Source organism: Dasypus novemcinctus, chromosome 16 (genome assembly GCF_030445035.2).
Source record: "Dasypus novemcinctus isolate mDasNov1 chromosome 16, mDasNov1.1.hap2, whole genome shotgun sequence".
Lineage (NCBI taxonomy): Eukaryota > Metazoa > Chordata > Mammalia > Cingulata > Dasypodidae > Dasypus > Dasypus novemcinctus.
The window spans coordinates 63,361,472-63,382,749 of record NC_080688.1 but is presented as its reverse complement, the minus strand read 5'-3'; the positions used below and the strand labels follow the sequence as shown (position 1 = coordinate 63,382,749).

The 21,278-nt window shown below is 40.1% G+C and overlaps 1 protein-coding gene across 1 annotated transcript in view; it reads left to right on the top strand.

Annotated features, from left to right (window-relative positions):
* SKOR2 (SKI family transcriptional corepressor 2) overlaps positions 1-20,954 on the top strand; it is a 42,350-nt gene extending 21,396 nt beyond the window's left edge. The window contains 3 exon segments of the mRNA XM_058277235.1: positions 6,985-7,052; positions 15,085-15,150; positions 20,122-20,954. Coding sequence (XP_058133218.1) covers positions 6,985-7,052; positions 15,085-15,147 — 131 coding nt within the window. The 3' untranslated portion in view covers positions 15,148-15,150; positions 20,122-20,954.
* Positions 20,955-21,278: the final 324 nt, after the last annotated feature.

Here is a 21,278-nt window from a genome sequence, read left to right as displayed (position 1 = left end):
AAGAAAGACTGCACAATTCCTAGCAACTACATGCAGATAGCTTTTAATGATTTGTTTTTCCAAAAACTGCTGTTTATCTAATTGCTGAGGTTGCCAGTCCTGGCTTTTAAATCCCACAGACTAGGTCCAAGTCCCACTAAATCTCCCTTCATTCTAACTCCCCATGAAGCCAGGGTAGCCATAATCTACACCATTAATAAAAGCTGGTTAATAATCATTTTTGAGGAATTAAGTGGTTTACAATAATTTCCCTGTTTAATTGCTCCATCCTACAACATGTTCAACTGCTTCTATGAAGAAAAAAAAACAAAAACGTTAGAATATTATAGAACAAATGGCCAGTTTCAATTCAGACCTGTCATTCATCCTTTTGATCGGAATTAAAATGAATCCTCTGTTATTACTGTGTATATGAAACACTTCAATTAAACAACAAAAAAAATTTCCTCTTCTTTTATCTGCAGCCTACTCCACTGACCAAGGAAGTGGCATGTGTGTACCCAAGTTTGAATAATGCATGGTTTAGACACACCACAGAGGAGCAGTCAATTTCGCACCGAGGAAAATAGCAAACGTACATTATGTGCTTGTTAACTAAATGTGAGGGGCCGTGAGGCTAGCAGATAGATTTAGATTGGTTCAGATGGAAAGGGAAAAACCAAACTTTGTAAAGCCACATCGGAAGGAAGCAGAGAGGAATCCCTGTGAGCCTTTTGCAGAGCTTTTACCCATGAGGTAGACAGAGACACACAGTCATGACACTTAAAATCCAGTTCACTGAGAGCACTGATGCCCTTGGTTAAGAACCTACAGCATGCAACAATTAGGAACCCAGGCTCAAAGATCTACCAGCTCAGAGCTCACTTTTGGGCTCTGCTCCTTACTGGTTGTATGACCCTGGAAACTGTACGAGGGGGCAGATCATTCCTATCTTGTCGATGGATGAGAGCACTAAATGAGATGATACGTGTGAATTGTGCACACATAAGTGTTCAGTAAATGTCAGCTGCAATGGCCGGTGCTGACAAAGCAGAAGGAGAAGGAGGTAGAAATTATTAGCACCGAGCTCTTGAAAAGCATTTCTAAAATTGGGTCCAAATTTCTGAGTCTCTCTTGGGCTTCTTGGTTAGGTTCTGAGGGTGGATAAGGTCTCCAGTAATGAGCCCTGGGCAGGAAGAGGACAAGGATACAGGCGAGAGGAAGACAGTCAGGGAGGGTCTCCCAGCACGGCTGGGAGAAATGGGTGGAAAGAGGTGTTTGGGGGAGAGGATGAGGAGGAGCTTTCTCTTCATCAGGACAGCTGCTTGGACATGTTCTGCATTTACAGTCATTCTTGATGGGACCCCGACCCCAGCTCCTGCCACTGTAGACTCCCCTAATGACTCTGCTCTGATCATTCTTTTGTTTGTTTTTTATTAGAAAAGTTGTAGGTTTACAGAAAATTCATGCATAAAATACAGAGTTCCCCTATACTGCCCTATTAACTCCTTGTATTAGTGGGGTACACTTGTTTCAATTCATGAAAGAGTATTTTAATAATTGTACTAGCTAACTATTGTCCATGGATTACATTAAGGTTCACTGTGTTGTACAGTCCTATGACTTTTTTCCATTTCGATTTTAAATTTTTTATTCTAGTAATGTATAGACAACCTAAAATTTCCCCTTTTAGCCACATTCAATGTTGTAAATTCAGTGTTGTAAATTATGTTCACAACGTAGTGCTTCCATCACCACCATCATTACCAAAAAGGTCTGATCATTCCTGCACCTGAAAATCCAGAAGTCATTCCTGCCGCCACATTGTTCCCACCTTCCTTAGCAAATCTGCCTCCTCTTCCTCTTCCCCCTGACATCCTACACCTTCCTTTATTATAACATTCATCCCATTGCTATAATTTTTAATTCATTTAACTCTCTTCCCACCAGTCGTCCTTAGAACTTGAGAGCCTAGCCCTGGGCGTAGGACCTCCTAAAGGGCTGCTGGGCAAAGGACCGGATGGAGAAGCCCTCACCCCTGCTCTCTCCTGTGTCACCCCAGCAGCATGCCCTGGGCCTCACTCCCTTTCCCGCTCCAATCCTTTCTTACCACTGTTCGGTGTTTCTATAACTCTACCTTTGGCACCAAGTCTCCCGCTCTAGAAGCTACAATGATTCCTACTGTTATCATCAAGATTGTTGTATCATCTGGATATTGTTGTCTCTAATTAACTCCTAGCTGACTCTCAACACCCTCCACACTTGGCCCTCCCTGCCTCTCCAGCCTTATTTCCACCTCTCCCCCTACTCAGCTCCAGGGAACCCCGAGACCGCGCTGTCCCTCACTTTTTGCCTCTGCACACGGTGATTTGCTAGTCTGGGATGCCTCTGTCTCCCCGGTCCTCATCATTGTGGACCCAGCTCCGATTCCACCTCCAGGAAGCCTTCCCACTCCCGCAGCAGGCACTCTTTCCTGAAGTCCTCCCGTGTTGATCGTGTGCCTCTCCCGTGCTCCGCTCCTCTGCCCACTGCGTTGTAATTACATCAGGAGGGCGCGGCTTGGCACGTTCTTCTTGTGCTGCCTACACAGCACCAGCATATGCGGGTACATAACATAGCCCAGTAAATGACTGAGATAAATTGTGTCATATTTGAAGAGATTAAAACCGACAATTAAAGATGAGATTGGATCACTGCAAAGTGTTGTATAAAGGAGATTAGTGAGAGCTCGTTGTGAGTCCTTGGATTTGTAGGTACGATGACAAATTCCTGGCCTGAGAGAGAATTGAGTGGAGCGGCCGGTCGGTTATTACAAGCAAGGGCTGAGTGGGTGGAACAAATGCCTGAGGCCTTATGGAAAGCCTAGGTGGTGGATTTTAACTGTCATCATTTTAGATTCCTAAAAAGAATAACTCTTCCAAATTCCTGCTAATATTACTTATTAACTATTTTTTAAAAACCAACAACTACTTTTCACTTTAAGACTTTGTTCCTTACAATACCTAAATACGATTGTCAGTATTATTATAAATGGCCAGTGGTTTCTTTCCTGCATTTCTTGGTAGCATCATCTCGAGGAGAAGCTATGGGAGAATTCCAAAACTCTGTAGAGACCAAAAGCCCCAGTAGTTGTCTGAAGGTGGTAATAGCAAAATGAAGGCCACATAAGCAAATGGAGTGCCCAGCCTTATTGTTTGATCTGTAGGATCTTTGAGACGAACCCATGTACCATTTGCATTCACTTCCTATCTGTGGCTCTGGGAATGTAGGCTGGATATTTTTTATTGCCATTTGGAAATTCTTTTAGGTTTTCAAACTGTTCAAGTTTGCAGTGCACGATACAGCCCTTACTACTGTGTTGGCTGACATGTTGCACTTCATTGCTTTTTTCTGCTACCTCTTTTTTTTCTATCATTTCCAAAAAAAAGTTGCGTTGTATGTCATTCTTATTAGAGAACTTCACCTAATGATTTTTTATCTCCAATTAAATTGTTTTCAACATTTGGGAGATAGCAAAAATTTTAATTTTTTCATTTGTCAATTAGTAATCTTTTAGCTCAAAAGTTAAATATATATTGTCATAGAAAAATGTCAATATATAGAAAAACAAAAGGAAGAAAGCAAAAACCTTGCCTAGATATAATCAATGTTGTTATTATTTTGGAGTTTCATCTTTTTTAGTGCATACTAAATCCTTTTTCTTAACAAAATGAAATCATTTTATACACAGTATTTTTTACCCTCCTTTTTTTCACTTAACATTAGCTTGATTAGCTTGTGAGCCTCTTTGCATTACTACAGAACTTCTATGAATGTACTCTTATGTTAAACATTAAAGTTTATCCAAGTTTGAAGTGATGGAATATGATTGTAAGTAAATTGTTGCATACATCTATGAATATTTCCTTAGAATAAACTTCTCTAAAGGAAGAATTACTGCATTAAAGGATTTTTAAAACTTTTAATACATGATTTTCAAGATATTTTCCAAAATGGGTGTGCTAATTTTCACTACTAACCTTGGAACACCATGACTCTTTTCTTTTAATCTTTACTAACTGAAATGGAAAAAATGCTTTCTCATTTCCTTTTCTTTCACTGCAAACAATGTTGAAAACTTTTCCTGTATTTATCACCCATTTGTATGTTTTGTGACTGTCCATTTAAATTCTTTTCTCATATTTCTTTTGTTGTCTTCATTTTCTTATTGATTTTTATGAACTTTTTATATACTAAAATATTAATTCTTTGTCAAGTGTGTTGCAAATGTTCTTTTCTTATATCACTTGCCTTTACAAGTTGACTATTATGTTTTGTGTATTGGGAACTTTGTAGATCTTTGTCATGCCAAAATTTTTAATTTTTGTCTAATTAGATCTAGCAATCTTTTCCTTTTCTGTTTTTGCCCTTAAGGCCCCACTGCAAGCTTATAAAATATTCACCATTTTTTTCTAATATTTTAATGGCTTCTTTTTTATGTTTTAATTTAAGGATTATATTAAGTGTGCCATCTTAGAGCAACAAGCATGAACTAACTGAGGGCTAGTATTTGCCATTGCATTCTGTTTGCTCTTAGATGTTTTCTCCTCCAAAATCAGAAACTTCTGGAATCCAAGTGAGGTATCCCAGCCAGGTCAGCTTCAGAGAGCCCTTGTTCTGAATCCACCCTGGTCAGAGGGCACCTTGGAACCCTAGAGGGAAAGAGGAACCTATGCACTGCCTGAGGAAAGTTCTCTCCTTCACAGAGAGGGGCCTGCTGGGGATGTGCTCTTGGGTCCTGAACACCCACTGATATTCCCAGAGGCCAGGCCCGGCCGTGGGACCAACGGCATGGGAACCAGGGCAGTGTCCTGAGGGCCACAGCCCCTTTGCCCGGGGCCAGCATTGACATCCCCTCACCTCCGAGCCTCCTGAGGTGGCAGGGTGGGTGCCAGCTCCTCACACAGCACATCACCCCCCATTCTTTACCACTGTAAATGGAAATCACCCGCTCTCCCTTCCCCAGCACAGGAAAGACAGAACCGCATGCTTGGCACCCAGCCAACACGGCTTACCTTGACATCAAATCTAAGAACACTAGGACCAGAAAAAACCTTAAAGGACACATCATTCCACACCCTTGTTTCCGATAAAGCTCTGAGGCGCCAGCGTGGGGAAGTTACTGTCGATGGCAGAACCCAAGCCTTCTGGTAGATGCCTGTGTGCTCTCTCTCCTCGTTCTTTCAACTGTCCCTGCTGTGTGCCAAAACTGTGGTGTGCCGTGGAAACATAAAAAAATCTCATCACGTCGCTTTCTGCCCTCGGAGAATTCTCTGTTTAGCTGGGAGACAGATGTATGATCATGGAACAGCGTTATGAATGTATTAATAGAAGTATGGACAGGGTGCTGTGGAGGCACAAAAGAAGGGTGGCTGAGTCTGGCCAGAGTGGGTGGGGGAATTGGAGAGGACTTTCCCAAAGAGGCAGCATTTGAAATGGACTTCAAAGGAGAGAAAGGTGTTTTGCTCAAAAGGTCAGACCACTCAGTCAGAGAACTCAGCAGGGCCAAAGGCCTGAGTCTGGGAGTATAATGCGTGTTTGAAGCCTTTTGGGAGGTGGCAGGGGTGAGGGGGTAGCAGGAGAGGAGGCCGCTTCCCTCTGCATCGCCTGTAGAGTCCACAGAGCCCCTTGCCCCTCGCCGCTCCCACCGCGTCTGCGCGTGGAACGCCGTCTTCCTGGTCTCTGCTCAAGCATTTCCTCCGCCGTAATGCCCCAAGCATCTGCGGGCTCCTCCCTGGCCCACTGGTGCAGGGCCTCTCACATCAAATTCAGAGGTGAGGGTAGGGTGTGGTTCTTTTTTATATAAAAATTTTAAAAAATTACAATACGTGCTTGGAGTTGGGGAAATAAGCAGTAAAGCAGGGTAGAAGTTGAAAAACTAAAAAGAACAATGTGTTCATCTCTAAGTAGTTAGAACTTTATGGGTGGTAAAGGATTTAGTATCTTGAAAGCTATGGGCAGCCATCTGTGAGCTTGAATCAGAGGAGCGAAAGGGATTTGAAGGGGGAGGACTGGAGGCCAGGTAGCCTGTCGATAAATGGTAACAATGGCAAAGAGAGGAGGGCCGGAGGCGGCCTGCGCAGGACCCACACACCAGGTGACTCTAGAGAGGAAAGGAATTGGAGAGGAAAAGATGACCACCAAGTTTCTGGTGCCTTCATGCAGCTGCCCCACCAACCACATGTTCGACATGAGAGCAGGCTGATTTCACATTTAAAGAGAAAAGCCCGTTGGCCAGGCCCCAGTTGAAAAAAATCACCCGGACAAGATGCACCGCGAGGAAACCTATTTGGAGGAATTTCGTTCCTTAAATGCAATAAAAAATGATCCATGTGTTGAATGGCAATATCTCTTCAGTTGCCCCCCCCCCCCCACCTCTCAGAGTGAGGTGTGGAAACGAGCTATGCCCAAGGAAGACCATGAATAAAGTGGATGCGGGGCGAGCGGGTTTGCTGGGAGGCAGTCAGGCCAGCCTGCGCTCTCACAGGGAATGAGGAGCTGTGCGGCACCAAGCAGGCGTATTTCACAGGCCCACGTCTTATCCATCAAGAAAGCATCACATATGCGAGGTCAGCCTTTCCTTTGAGGTTCACCCGCTCACTTGCATTGGACTTGTGAACACAGCAGAATTTCACAAGTGTGCAAAAGTGAGAGCACATATTACCAAGTAATTATTAAATGCAAGGGTTTACAGTAAATGGGCTGAAATACTGTGAAATATAAGATATAGACCATACCCTCTCAATATTTACTATCATTCTGGTTAAATTACGGAGTCTTGAAAAAATTTCTTCAAGCAACCGTATTATTTACTTAACCCGCCGCCCCCCCCTTTCCCTCCCCCCGGCACACACACAAAAAAGGGGAGAGGTTGTCTTAGAGACTTCCGGTACTATTTTTACAAATATACTAAAGGTAGATTTTGCATCTTAATTAATTTCTTTCTCTATTCCTCTCTCCTACCAGACAATTTTCAGGATCAGATGAAAAGGGAGCTAGCCTACCGAGAAGAAATGGTGCAACAATTACAAATTGTAAGATGCATTTCTACTTTAAAATAAATGCAACTCAGTTTGGTTTGTTTTAAACCATGCAATATATATGAAACGGTTCCTTTTTTTGCTGTGAAATCCTTTGGTCCACTTGCCTCTCTGCTGGTTTAGATGCTAATTACCAAGAGATTTACTTAGACATAGGATAAACAGATGTGTCGGTTTATTTCCTCTCAATGTAACTACCTACCATGTGTTAATAGACAGATGTGTAAATTGTCTCTGTGGCGAGCCAGAGGTACCTGCATTTTCTTCCACTGTGTAAACTTCTCAGTCAGTGCTGGGATAGACTAGGAGCCCAGGGAAGGGCATTTGCTTTCTCCCTTCTTTCAACCCAGATCTGAGCTGAGCCCTCCACTGTCACTTCATCTTAGTATAAACGCAATTAATCAATCACGTTCATCCAAGCATAATGAAAAACATGAATTATTTCCAAATGAAGAGTGTTGCTCACAGTATCCTAACCATTTCTCAAAGTGGATACTGGCTAAGCTCTATCAGGAAGATGTCTGATAAAGATATGTGGATTTCTTCCCTGAATCCCTTGCCCTTTGTCCGGTTTGCAGGTTCATCTGGTGTTCCTTGGTGCTTTTAAACCCATCTCCCAAGCTTCCTCGTTTCCGTTAGAAGAGTGGGGAAAGTAATTTCTGCTCAATCATTATAAAACATTGTCAGTCACCTGTACAAGGACATAGACCGGTCCTCAGCGGTGCTCGTTTGGGTGCTTGGCCTCGGGCTGGCCCGGGCTCTGCCTGCCATGACATGCGTGTCTGTGCCCACGCACACGACTGCCCGTGCTGCCCAAACGACCAGGTATCCAGTTTCCTGGCAGGATTATTTAAGGAAGGTGGTTACTGATGTTTCCTTTCTGCATCAAAGAACTCGTGTTCAAATTCATGGGGTTTCCTGAGAGTAATTTTTGAAGCAATCTTGTTTTTTCATGGCGTAGCTTCCCTCTTCTTGGGGCTTTGTGGAACGTGCCACGTTGAACGCTCACACCCCCACTGAGGTTTTCCTGGGTCTCAAGTTTGCATTAACCACTCAGCTCTGAAAACCAGTAGAGAAGATGCCCTTTATAAACAGGCTCTTTCTTCTTGTTCTGGTTTTGTTTGTGAGTTTTCTTTGCACCTGAATTCTCTGGGGGAGCAGAAAGATTTTCTTCTTCGATTGATGACACATCCTCTGCAGAAGTTTAAAAAAGTGTATCTACAGTACTTAGTCTTAGCATTCTATACCTAGATAGTAGAGCTACATATTACTTGCTGTGAATATACTTGCGATTTTCTTTATCCAAAGGAAAACTTTTAATATAAGAGGAGTGGGAAGGACATGCAGAATTTTAAGACCTTCCTTATTTTACACAGGGCATTGTATTCAGGCTCTTAAAAATCACCATCCATGCAACAAAAAAATGGTCATTTCGGGATGGCAATAACTATAGCAAAATGGCCTTTGGGAAAGGAAGCTAAATATTCTCAGTGCCCCTATTTAATGCTAGTTATGCCATCTTTTTTTTTTTTTTAAAGATTTATTTATCTCCCCTTTCCCCCCACCTCACCCACCCTCCCTGGCGTCGTCTTCTTTTGTCCACTTCTGTTGTTGTCAGCAGCACGGGAATCTGTTTCTTTTTGTTGCATCATCTTGTTGTGTCAGTTCTCCGTGTGTGTGGCACCATTCCTGGGCAGGCTGCACTTCCTTTCACACTGGGCAGCTCCCCTTACAGGGCACAGTCCTTGCGCGTGGGGCTCCCCTACGCAGGGACACCCCTGCGTGGCAGGGCACTCCTTGTGCACATCAGCACTGAACATGGGCCAGTTCCACATGGGTCAATGAGGCCCGGGGTTTGAATCGCAGACGTCCCATGTGGTAGACGGACACCCCAACCACTGGGCCAAGTCCGCTTCCCAGTTATGCCATCTTAATGTCTTCGTTTTCTTTGACATTTGGTCTCCTCATATGTAAAAGAGGAAATGATATTGCATCCAGGTAATAAGCAGATAGTGTTGTTAGAGGAAAAAATATCTCAAGCCTTTTGAAATATTCGGTACAGGGAAGATGCAAATTAGTATTACTAAATGTTTTTATTATACTATATTGCAAAATATTTTATCATAATATATTCACCTATCTAGCCAAGTGTTATTAATTCACATTCCTCTTGATAGTAAATTACCCTCTAGTAGCAAATTAAATACTCTGGGAAAAGTTAGAATACTCCCCCAGCCCTGTAGTTACCATATAATTCCTGAAATCAGCAAAGGTGCACCCAGGCTGGCAACATGAAAAATGGGAAAGTAGGTATGATTTTTCCCTCCCTTTTCTTCCTGTTTTGTGTCCCCACCATGAGATGCCCAGGATTTTTCATGCTGCCTCCAGCACCTAGCACAGTGTCAAATAGCTGGTTAGTTTATTGACTGAGTCCCCACTCATGTGTGCCCTAAATCTCTGAGTGTGATCACCTGACCCAATTCCTGTGCTCTTATTTAGGGTCTGCAAACTTGGGTTCAGGTTCCAACCCTCACAGTTCCTCATTCCAAAGGGAGCTGTTGTACAGTTAGCCCAGCGCTGTGGTAGTGGTATTGAAAGGAACTAGTGAAGAGTGAACTGAAATGCATATGTAAGCCATGAAATGCTCTGCAATATGAGTAATCAATTTAATAGCATGCCTCTTCTCAAAGTAATGCCTCTAATAGCGGGACTTCTTAAACCCAGGTGGCTGGAGATGATTTGGGGCAGGAAGAACTTGTGATCACATTAAGCTATCTGCTTAAGAATTGAAGCAGCAGGTTTTAACAGCAAGATTACTCGAACAGAAATTTATTTAGCCCCTTATTCATCTTGATAAATCTCCTAAAAGTACCTGAAGGGTGTAAAGATTGTCAAGAAGTTTCTATGTATCGCCATGATTGGCTTTCCTTGTATTTCTGGTTTAATGATCTAATTTATCAGTAAAGATGGCTGCAAGCCTTGCTCCTGAGAACAGAACAATTCACTCAAAATTATTTTATATTTAAAGTTTACAGAGCATATATTACAGAATAGGCATTTTCCCTTAATATGAAATAAAACTCATCCTATCCTGCAGTCATGGAGAATTCAAACATATTAAAATCATCACATTCGGTAATGACTCCCACAGACCCACAATGCATTTATCCTGTGTTGTTACACAGTGTTCATATTCAAAACACTTATATGGAAAGCATCTTGGGTACCATTGCAGTGGAAAGAAAACTTATGAATTTCTTTGGCTCCTGCATTTTTTAGATTCTCTGCTGACTGTAATTTCTGCAACATTGCTTCTTTTTCCAGTTTGTTAAATGCAAAGTTGTGGTGGCTATAGAGTCAAATGATTGACTCTCTCTGTGCACTTATAAATGATAATGCATTTATCTCAATGTAAGGTTTAAGTATACACAGAATTAATTTATTTAACATTTATACATGGCCACAAGCTAACTTTAAAAAAAATATTTTAAAATTTAGGTTGTATAGTACTTAGCGTAGATTGTGTTAGTCTTCCACCCCTACCCTGGGTTTTCATTTAAACATTTTCAATTTTTAAACCAGATTTATTTCTGCAAGCAAAGAAATATACTCCTCCTACTTGAAGTAAATACAAAAGTTTTAAAATTTAACAATCACATGAAACTGTTAGTGTTTAGTGTAATAAAGAGCAAAGGACTTCTCATTTACAAGTGAATTGTGATTCTAGGAGAAATTTGTTCAATTTTAAAAACAAAAACCATCATTCCTAAGGTTAAGAAAAAGCTAAAGATATTTTTTTCAGTGAACAACCAATATAATAATTTGCAATGTGACCTAACACTATTATGATTCCTTGATAGCCTTTTTTAAAAACTGCTTATTTGGCAACAATTTTTAAGCACTTATATGAGCTACCACTGTAGGTTTTTTGAAAAACATGCTCTTTCTAACTCATAGTTCTTGAAGGACATTGTGGAAATGCAAAACAGAGCCCATGATAAAATGTCTAAACCAGATTCACATCCTTTGAACTGGCTGGGTCACCACTGCAAGGCTGGTACGTTGAGGACATGTGCCAGTCTTGAAGTGCCCTCTGCTGTTTTTCCAGAACTCTGCAGTCACACACAGCCAGGGGGAACTGGTCTCAAAGTTCTTCATTAAAAGCCTCAATTAAAATAATGTTCAGTCAATAGATTTAGTACTAACGTTTCACTCACTGTGGACTTGTAAAAAAGCAGTTTACAACTTCCTGATGGCGGAGTGCGGTGCTTCCTCGCAGGGAAAGGAGCGCCACGTCTTCCTGGTCATTTGAGGAGCACTCCTTGGCAAAGGCACAACTCTGCAGTGATATGGTCTTTTCTTGGAGGTCTTCCAGTATTCATTAGGATGGGAACTTGCCCAGATTTCTACTGTCTTAACCCAGAGTTTTAAAATGTATTTTACATCTTTTTAAAAAATTTGATAGAACAGTTATTCTTTTGCATTATATTTTTAGAAAAAGATCCTGGGCTACTAGAGGATGTTGGTTTGGGGGCTAAATATACATCAAAAGGAGGTCTGGCCAAGTCAGGTGATTTGATGCAAATCTGAGTTTCCATGGAAGCTGCCTTAAGATTCTCCAGCAGGAGAGAGACTTTGGCTTAGTGCATCTTTTTCAAATTACTGATCTACTATGATGTATCTTGACAGTGCAGTCAGTTGTTCCTTGGCTGTGTAGGCCCTCTTCTTATCTTTTTTCTTTTGAGATGTTGACTCACCTGAATGACTGAGCTCAGGCTGACTTTTTCTTGCCACAAACTGGGAAGATTTCTTTGATAAGACCCCAATACTCTTTTTAAATTTTTTTATTTTTAAAGAAACTTTTGATTACATAAATGTTACATAAAATATATAAGGGATTCCCATATGCCCCACTCCTTCCCACTCCCACACTTTCCCACATTAACAACACCCTTCATTAGTGTGGTACATTTGTTACAATTTGATGAACCCATATTGAAGCATTGCTACTAACCATGGACTACATTTTATAGTTTACACTTTGACCTGCATAAGTTTGTATAAGTTATGACAAAATATACAATGGCCTGTATCCATCACTGCAATGTGATGCAGGACAAATCCAATGTTCCAAAAATGCCCCCATATTATACCTATTCTTCTCTCTCCCATCCCTCAGAATCTCTGGTGGCCCCTGCCTTTACATCAATGATAAGAATTCTTCAATTGCTCAGATACATCTATAGTAATATAATAATAAATCTGCTTTAGTTCATTGTTCATTCCCCAATCTTGAGGATTTGGGGATGGTGATACCCACTCTGCTAATTGAGAAGGGGCTTAGATCCCATGGCACAAATGGAGGGAGCTATCTTGCATGTGGTTGCAGACACTCTCTGTTCCTTGGAATGAGCATTGTCCATCATCAGCTCCTTGTTAGTTGTCCTTGATGAGTCCAATGAACTGGAGAGTAGGTGTTGCAACTCTTCTGAAATTCAGGGCTGAACTGGTATATAAGCAGACTAAAGGTCTAAGGCTCTGGGATATATGTTTTTCAAGTATAGTGCTAATTATGGGTTCAAATAAAAGGACAACCCCAATACTCTTGATCTACTAGAATCAATGGGGTAATTTAATCATTATATAATTCTTCACATTTTTTGCCCAAGCCAATCTTGGTGATTTCCAATCTTGGCAAAATGAAAAGAAAGCTTTTGTAAGTCCTATTGTAGGAGGTTTACATGGAATAATTTGCTTAAATGGAGCCTTCAAAATCCTGAGCTCCTGAATTGAACAGTATTTGTTGAGGTCTCTGTAAATCCATATTTAATTTCATCAAATCTGAAAACCATTGTCAGAGGCACCATTATTTGATGTCATAGGAAAAAAACTTCCTACTATTATTCTAAGTTACTGTCAGTGATAAGAGATCCAATTTCAGAGATGTTAAAATATGAGGGGAAAAAAAGCCCATCTTAGAATCATTGAAATGGAGATGTTTGCATGAAAAACTGGGCCATGTATTAATATATTCATTATCATGCACGATTTAGAACTTAGAATTAAAAATACATTATTTGCAGTTAACAACTTTTTGCTTTTTTGCTTTTGTTGCTGTTATTTGGTTTTATCCATTTTCTAAGGAAATAAACACAGCAATCAATGTTTGATTGGAGATAATTCTGCACAGATTTAAATCCAGTCTGGAGTTTTGGGGATCAAATGAATTTATTTGGAAAAGCTCCTGCCCTAGTCCTTTTTTCCTTTTCATTTCAGCTTCCCACCTTAATGAAAAGCTACATTATTGTTTCTGAAATCAAAAAATAAAGCATTCTGTCTGGATCTGAGAGTAGTGCACCCTTAGGCAGTTTTTCTTTGGGTTAGGAAGAGTAGTTTACTGGCTTTGATGAGCTAGCCCATGGTGATGTTAATTTATCCAACCTTATCTCATGTAGTGTCTTGCACAGAACAGACACTTACTAAATTTTTGTTGCATCTAATCTTGATGTTGAGAAATCTTTGTAAATGTGAGAGTGGCACAAGCGCTTTATACTGGTAACTCCTGGTGACCAAAATTTACGTTGTTTTCCACTTGTTACCTTCCATACTAGAATTCCATCCAAGGCTCTGTTTTATCATGCATTCCCAAGACGGAGGTGAGCCATGTGCTTTGGCAAATTAAAGCATACTCCATCATGAAAACCAAGATTCAAGAGCATGTGTTAATAGGTGTAGTGTAATCTAGAGTGAAAAGATGGGAAAGTTAAAGTAGGTCCCTGTGTAACTGTTCTTGTCATAGCTATCTAGCTGATCACCCATGTTCTAAAATATGAGATTAGGACACTGAACTTTTTATATTACTAAATGAATTATTCATTTCAGTGCTGCAATCTATAACCTTTATCAGATACGTGCCTGTCAGATACATCATTTTATGAGTATATATCAGAATAGTGAGGGAGTTCTTTTAGTCTTCTCCCTCTTTTCCCCATTAAAAAGATTGTTTGATTTCACTGATGGATTATTATGGTAAAAGATTATTATTATGGTCCAGCTCATCTTAGTCACTGGCATCATTGTAGAGTTTTAGCTCCTTCCCATTCATAATGGTTCATATTTATGGACTGGTGGCCAGGAGGACAAGACATAATATGCCGGGAATGTGGGGGGTGCATTCAACAGTGTTCACAAACATTTCTTAATTGTAATGAAATAATTTTATTTCCCTTATGGTTTTTACACAACAGCCAAATTTCATGTTACATTCTAGGAGGATGAATATTTATTTCTCTAAATGTAAAATAGATTCAAATCTTTACAGTGTTGTGTTTAACCCTGTACTGATGACATGGTGTGTAATAATGAGTACCATACCTGGGATTAGTGGAGAGGCACATCTAAATAATGCAGGTAGCCCAATTTCAAGCATTTGGTTTTCTAATGAAAAGTAGCTTATCACCTATGATAGGCTTTCACTCAAATCCCTAGTATTCAAAAGTACTTTTCAAGTCTATCCAGGTAGAATCCTCAAGGGTCATATTTTCTAATCAGTGTAATTATTTCTGATGCTTCTTTTTAGTTATTGGGAAATTACCCGGAATAACAGTTTGAGTTTAGTTAGTCTTATTTGTGATTTATGATGATAGCAACTTTAATGAAGAAGTCACTCTAATAAAATGAGAGATAACATTGAACTAGCTAGTAATGACATTCTAGTTTTGTGACCTTGGACATAACCATTAACATCATAACTTGCTTCATAGCCAAATAAAAAATAGTAATACCATATACTACAATTTTTTAAAAAACCCTTTTTAATGAAGCATCACATAGCATCCCCAGGAAGCTGTAGTAAAAGTTCGATGTAGTCATCTGTTCTGTCCTGATGAGCTTTATATCAGGCCCTTTTCAGGAAGCTCCACTGACATTCCAATTGTTAGGTTTGATGAAGGGTCTACAGTACACATCTGTCTCCCCTTTTCACTTCCCTGGGTGTATTTTCTTCCCCTTGTTTTTTATCTTACAGATCCCCTATGCAGCAAGCTTGATCAGGAAAGAAAAGCTTGGTGCCCATCTCAGCAAAAGCTAAAAGGTGAGATTGCTGGAGGACAGAGATTTTCTTAACTCTGAATTGTTATTGCTCAGTCATGTTCTTAATTGATATATTTGAAATAGCCCGAGGGATTGGTAAAGTTGCATCCTATATTTATTTATTTATTTTTTTTTAATTTTTTTATTTTTTATTGACTTTGTAATAATATTACATTAAAAATATATATGTGAGGTCCCATTCAACCCCACCCCCCCACCCCCCCTCTCCCCCCCCCCCAACAACACTCGTTCCCATCATCATGACACATCCATTGGATTTGGTAAGTACATCTTTGGGCACCTCTGCACCTCATATACATTGGTTCACATCATGGCCCATACTCTCCTCTATTCCATCATGTAGGCCCTGTGAGGATTTACAATGTCCGGTGATTACCTCTGAAGCACCATCCAGGGCAGCTCCATGTCCCGAAGACGCCTCCACCTTTCATCTCTTCCTGCCTTTCCCCATACCCTTTGTCCATTATGTCCACTTTTCCCAATCCAATGCCACCTCTTCTATGTGGACACTGGATTGGTTGTGTCCATTGCACCTTTATGTCAAGAGGAGGCTCAGATTCCACCTGGATGCTGGATGCAATCCTCCCATTTTCAGTTGTAATCACTCTAGGCTCCATGGTGTGGTGGTTGTCCTTCTTCACCTCTATCTTAGCTGAGTGTGGTAAGTCCAATAAATCAGATTGTAGGTGCTGGAGTCTGTTGAGGCTCAGGATCTGGCTATCACATTGTCAGTCCAGAGATTCAAATCCCCTAAATATATCTTAAACCCCAACATTAACTGCACCTCCAGCACATTAGCATGAAAGTCTTATGAAGGGAGATCCCATCTGAGTCCAGTGCATCCTATATTTAAGCCAATATATTGATGAACTTTGTGTCTGGGTTTGGGACTTCCTAAATGAGTGGCTAAGTGCCTCTTATAAATTCTGTGGAAAATTCTGAAAAAAAAGGAAATTCTCTCTTTGGTCTGAAGACATGATCTTCACTCTATCTTGAGGATTTCTGCCCTTCATGGTTCTACCTCACATCCTAACTTCCCTTGGAGAGGAAACAGAAGAGCCAGTGAGTCCTGCTTACTGTGTTTTATCTTCTCATCTCCCTTTTGCTTCCAACAAGTCTCCCTGAAATCTGACTGTCAATGAGGTACTGACAGATGGTAATATGAACAATGCGGACAATACAGACTTTTGAGCCCTTTTGCTCTAGGAATATTTATTCATTCTTTTCCCAAACCAACAATAGTTTCTCTACTGTTGAGGCTGGATTCAAAGTAACTCCCTGGCAACAATTTAAAGGGCAAATATTCTGGACTCAAGGAAAGGAGAATAGTGAAATTCAGAGACTAGATTCAGAATATACCTGAACATTTTGAAAGCAACATTTTGATTATATGGAAGAATACATATATAATTATTAGAATTGAGGGAATTCAAGAAACAGGACATTGTTGTTTCAGTAGCGTCACATTAGGATGATTTAACAACTGCAATTGCTAAATCAGGAGAAAACTCAGGTGCCAGAAGAAGCATCTGTTAGTATGCATGGCCAACAAGGATGGTGACCATTTGTCACTTTGATCTATTCTCATCAGAATGATTCTTCCTGCTCCTTCCCTTTGGAACATATATTTTCAACTCAGTAGAATTTATTGGCAAAAGGAATCCCCTATAATGCAGACTCATGGTTCCTTTTCTTTCCATCAAGCCTCTCTTCTGCATATCACAAGCCTCCTCTATGATATTGGCAGATGACAGTTCTACTTCTTGCCATCATCTTTATTAGTGGCAATCTTCGATATTTATCTTAAATAATGATCACTATGTTGCATTTCAACAGGAGTCCAAAACTCTCTGGAAAGAAGTCTCTCATTAATACATTTTCTCGTAATTCTCTGCATGGGGAACTAAGGCACAGAGAAGAGAGATGTAGCATTTTGTGTTCCATGTTAAAAAGCCAGGAAGAGATTCCAGAGCTCTTAACTTTAGATCAGGTGCCTGCCTGCTCCTCCTGCATCGACTTCCTGTCCTCTGTGAGCAGGTGTTTCTACAACAGAGATGTTTAGATAATAAGACATTCCAGTTTCATCTCCATGAAATCATACACAAATGCACCTGTGAGTTCACTTCATTCTGTATATTCCAGTTTTTTCCTTAAAGCCTACAGTTGACTTTGGGAGACTTCTTTCTCATTACGATAGACCAGATTTGAGCCAGCAGTGTGAAATAAGAATTTTTAGAATATTTCAGAATCCAGAAACTCTTAACTCAGAATATCCTGGTTATTGAGCCAAGCATAACCCAAATTAATGATGATAAACTCCATACTATAATAGCTTGAATTTCTATCAAATCACAGGGAAAATATTAGGATGTGGTTTTTAAAATAACCTTTTTATTAAAGTATAACACACATTCAACAATGTCTACAAGTCAAGAAAAATTCCATAAAATGAATTTACTTATGTTTCCAGTGCCCAGATTCCATGCCCACCTGGTGTCCCCTCCCAGTAACTCCCTAACCCCAAAAAAGATGAGTTTTGCCTATTTTTGAACTTGTGTAAATGACATTATACAGAATGTGTCTTGCTCCTTTCACTTTCCTTGTGTCTTGCTCCTTTCACTTTCCATTTGTGAATTTCATCCATTAGTGTGTGGTTTGATTTATACTTACTTCAGTAAACTCTCTTACTTCTGCTACTTCTCCAACTCATCTTTTCTGCTTATCAGACACAAGTCATTCTTGCCCCCACAAAATGAAGACTCTGCCCAGAAACCACGCCTGTGATAGTGACATAGCATATGACTAGGTGGCAAAAAAAAGATTGATTCCTGCTTAGTAACTAATGCTTCCTCCTTGCTGATTTTGTTTCCATCCTTGCAGACATCAGGGATTTCTCTAAGTAGACCCTGGTGCTTTCAGAAGATTAGTGGTTACTTAAATGCTTAGCTAAATCAGCCAAGCAGAGAATCACAACCATATTGTTAGAGGCAGTCTCTGATTCTCAACATGCCAAACCTGCAAGGAGTTACCCCAAGAGAGATCACAAAATAAAAATCATTATGCAAGGGAGAGAGACGAATTCTATCTTGCTGAGTGACCACAGGTTTCCAAATTAGGGACTGATGCATTAACGTCTTATGCAAGAGTGACCCTTAAGGTAGCATGCTATGTTCTTGCCACCCAGTGGATTCCCAGGTGACTACTAAGAGGAGGAAGCTTTTCAAAACCACAGGCAATCCACTTAATACGCTGAGCAAGGAGTGCCACATATCACTGCTCTACCAATCTTTCTCCCCTACATTAGAACACAAGAAATTCCATGTTGACTCAAAATAAAGGCACCTAGACCAGGATACCTACCATGTAATTCCATTAGAAGAGACCAATTCTTGTTCTTAAAGATATCAACCTCAAAATTATGTGTGTACACTGAATCCTCTTAACTTTTTCATAACTACATAAATACCCTTTAACCATGAATTTATCTAAAACCTTTCTTCAACTTAGGTATAGTCCCCTTTGGGGCAATGAATTCTATTTGGTTAGCTATCAGCTGTATAAAGTGTACTTTATTTTATTTATCTTTAAACGCGCTCCTAAAACAAGCCCTATTATATTAGACATTGTGTTGCTCTGCATGTGTGTTTCATTGTGAATTTGTGTAAATATTATTTGAAAAAGTATTTTTAAATGCTTTTGTCTGGGACCATTTTTAACCCCAGAATTGTTCCTGATGGTCTTCTTACCTCTTATTAATTCTGTGACCCAGTTTCTGCACAGACCCAGTGTCAACTATGTGAAAACTGTACCCCAAATACAAATGAAATAATGTTAACACCAATTTATTACTCTATATTCCTTTTTCTTCCAGGCACCATTAAGCACTATGCAAATATCATCCCCGTAACTGGTTGAAACACCCATGCCTTTCACAGAGAGCTAAATCATTTTACAAAAGTGGAAAGTGAATAATGGCAAAATGTCCTGCTCATATAGAAATGCATTGGCCAAGATGGAAATAATAATAGCTATCATTTATTGAGCACTAACTGCCAGACACTGGTCTAAATTCTTTAGTGCATTATCTCTTTTGATCCTTACAACTCTATAAGGGAGATCCTCTTATTATCCCCATTTTATACATGAGAAAATTGATGCTCAAGAAGGTCACTTAGCTAGCAAGTGACAGAGCAGGATCCATCCAGCTCCATTTGAGTCGAAAGCCACTAACCTGCCTTCTTAACCTCACTGGGCTGGTGGCGAGAGGGTCTGAGACCTAAAGCGACACTATTTCCCTGTATTACCTTGAGTGCTATCAGGTGTCCGTGGTCTCACAGTGAGGCAGCAGCCGAAAGGACCAGGATTCGAGCCAGCCCTCCTGGCCATCTAGTCCACATTTCATCTAGTCTCCTGTGGTTCCTAGCCTTAGTCACATCTTCCATTATAAATAAGCATTTAATAAACAATCAGATGGTTTCTTTGATTTTGAATCAGAAGACCTTTAATCATATTTTTACTGTTGCCCTGATATTCCAGAACAAAGAAAATAGATGTAAACTGGGCCATTTGGTCACAGCCAACAGGGCACAAGAAGATGAAATTCCGTCGCCCCTTTCACCACAAGCTGTCTAATGTCTGCCCAACGATAAACAGGATTTTATCCTGGGTTCCCAGAACCCAGCCAAATGTAAGGATTCTATAGCAAACCAGCACACTCTGACTTAACAGTTCAAATTTGGTTCAAATTTGGTTTAATATGTATAATCTAAGTGCAAGCATATGTAAAAAAGAAGATGCTTCCTGCCATGGTCCCTTTTTTTAAAAAAACGTATCCAAACAGTACCAAACATGTCTTCTCTTAAATGTATTCTAAGTATTATTTAAATGTTTGAAAGTTATCTAATTATAGTCACGCTCAGATTGTTAACTCTGTGCTTTTGTCTCCTCCCAGGTGCGCAGAACCACATGCACTTGTTCTCTTATAAGGTACAGCCTGCCACTGAGCACTTCTGACCTGCATAGAGACTGCAAATTGAAAGGGCTTGGGAAACAAATAGAAAATCAGGTTCAGGAGAACCCAAGGACAAGTGACCTCGAAGCATCATGGACAACCATGTAAAATAGACTTTAGCAGCCGTTTATTAGTGGGGGGAGGGGGGAGCCAATCAGAGCAGTCAATGCTTGTCGCATCTTTTGGTGGAACCAAAGTTTGAGTCTTTGTGTTTTTATAAGGCCAACTGAACCCAGAGCGTGGAAGTGCTGTTAGCTAACCAGGACGGGAGATCGCGGACAGTCCCAGGCGATTCCAGTGGTGCAAACATGGAGAGAGCGTCTCTACAAGACTGTCTTTTACTTTTGAAGAAGTGATTCTTGGTGGCAAGAAAACACAAAATTTGTCCAAGGATCATATTTCGACAGGTGGGAAGGCATCAGCCATACAAATCTGCTTTTCATAGCAAACTGGACAGATGAATATGTGGCCCCTTCCTCTCTGGTATTTTGCCTGCTGTATGAATGAAGATTGTATTCCTCTGGAAATATTTTACAATTTAATATTGAGTGTAATTAAGAATATAATCACGCTATCAAAAATGGTATTTAACTCTGTTGTAGTTTCTTTAACATTCATGTGGATAAAAAAAGTCTATAATAAAAAAACTATGAAGTAATAGTTGTGTTCATATGGTTACATGCATATTTGCTTGGGGGTAACTAATAGAAGCTAATACTTTTTAGAATTATTTTGGCACAAAATATTTGAATAAATTATTTTTGAAAACTGAATCCCTTCAAAAAATGATTATTAAAAGCTAGATTAGTTTCTGGCCAGTAGCAGCAGCTGGAGTTGTCACCATCATATTGTGGGGATCAGAGAAGGTTCTAAATTCCTGCTAAGTCTTCTGACAGCTTTGTGATGGAGTTGATATTATTCTTTCCTCCTAAACGTGATGCTGAATAAAAGTCCACTAGATAATTCTACCAAAAATTCTGCCTCTCTGATAAGAGAGATATAAGAACCAAAATGGTGACCCCTTTGGTGCGGGTACTTCTAAGGTAGTGCTGTATTGCATGGAAGTTCATCATGGATAACCTCCTAAGCTGAGGTTG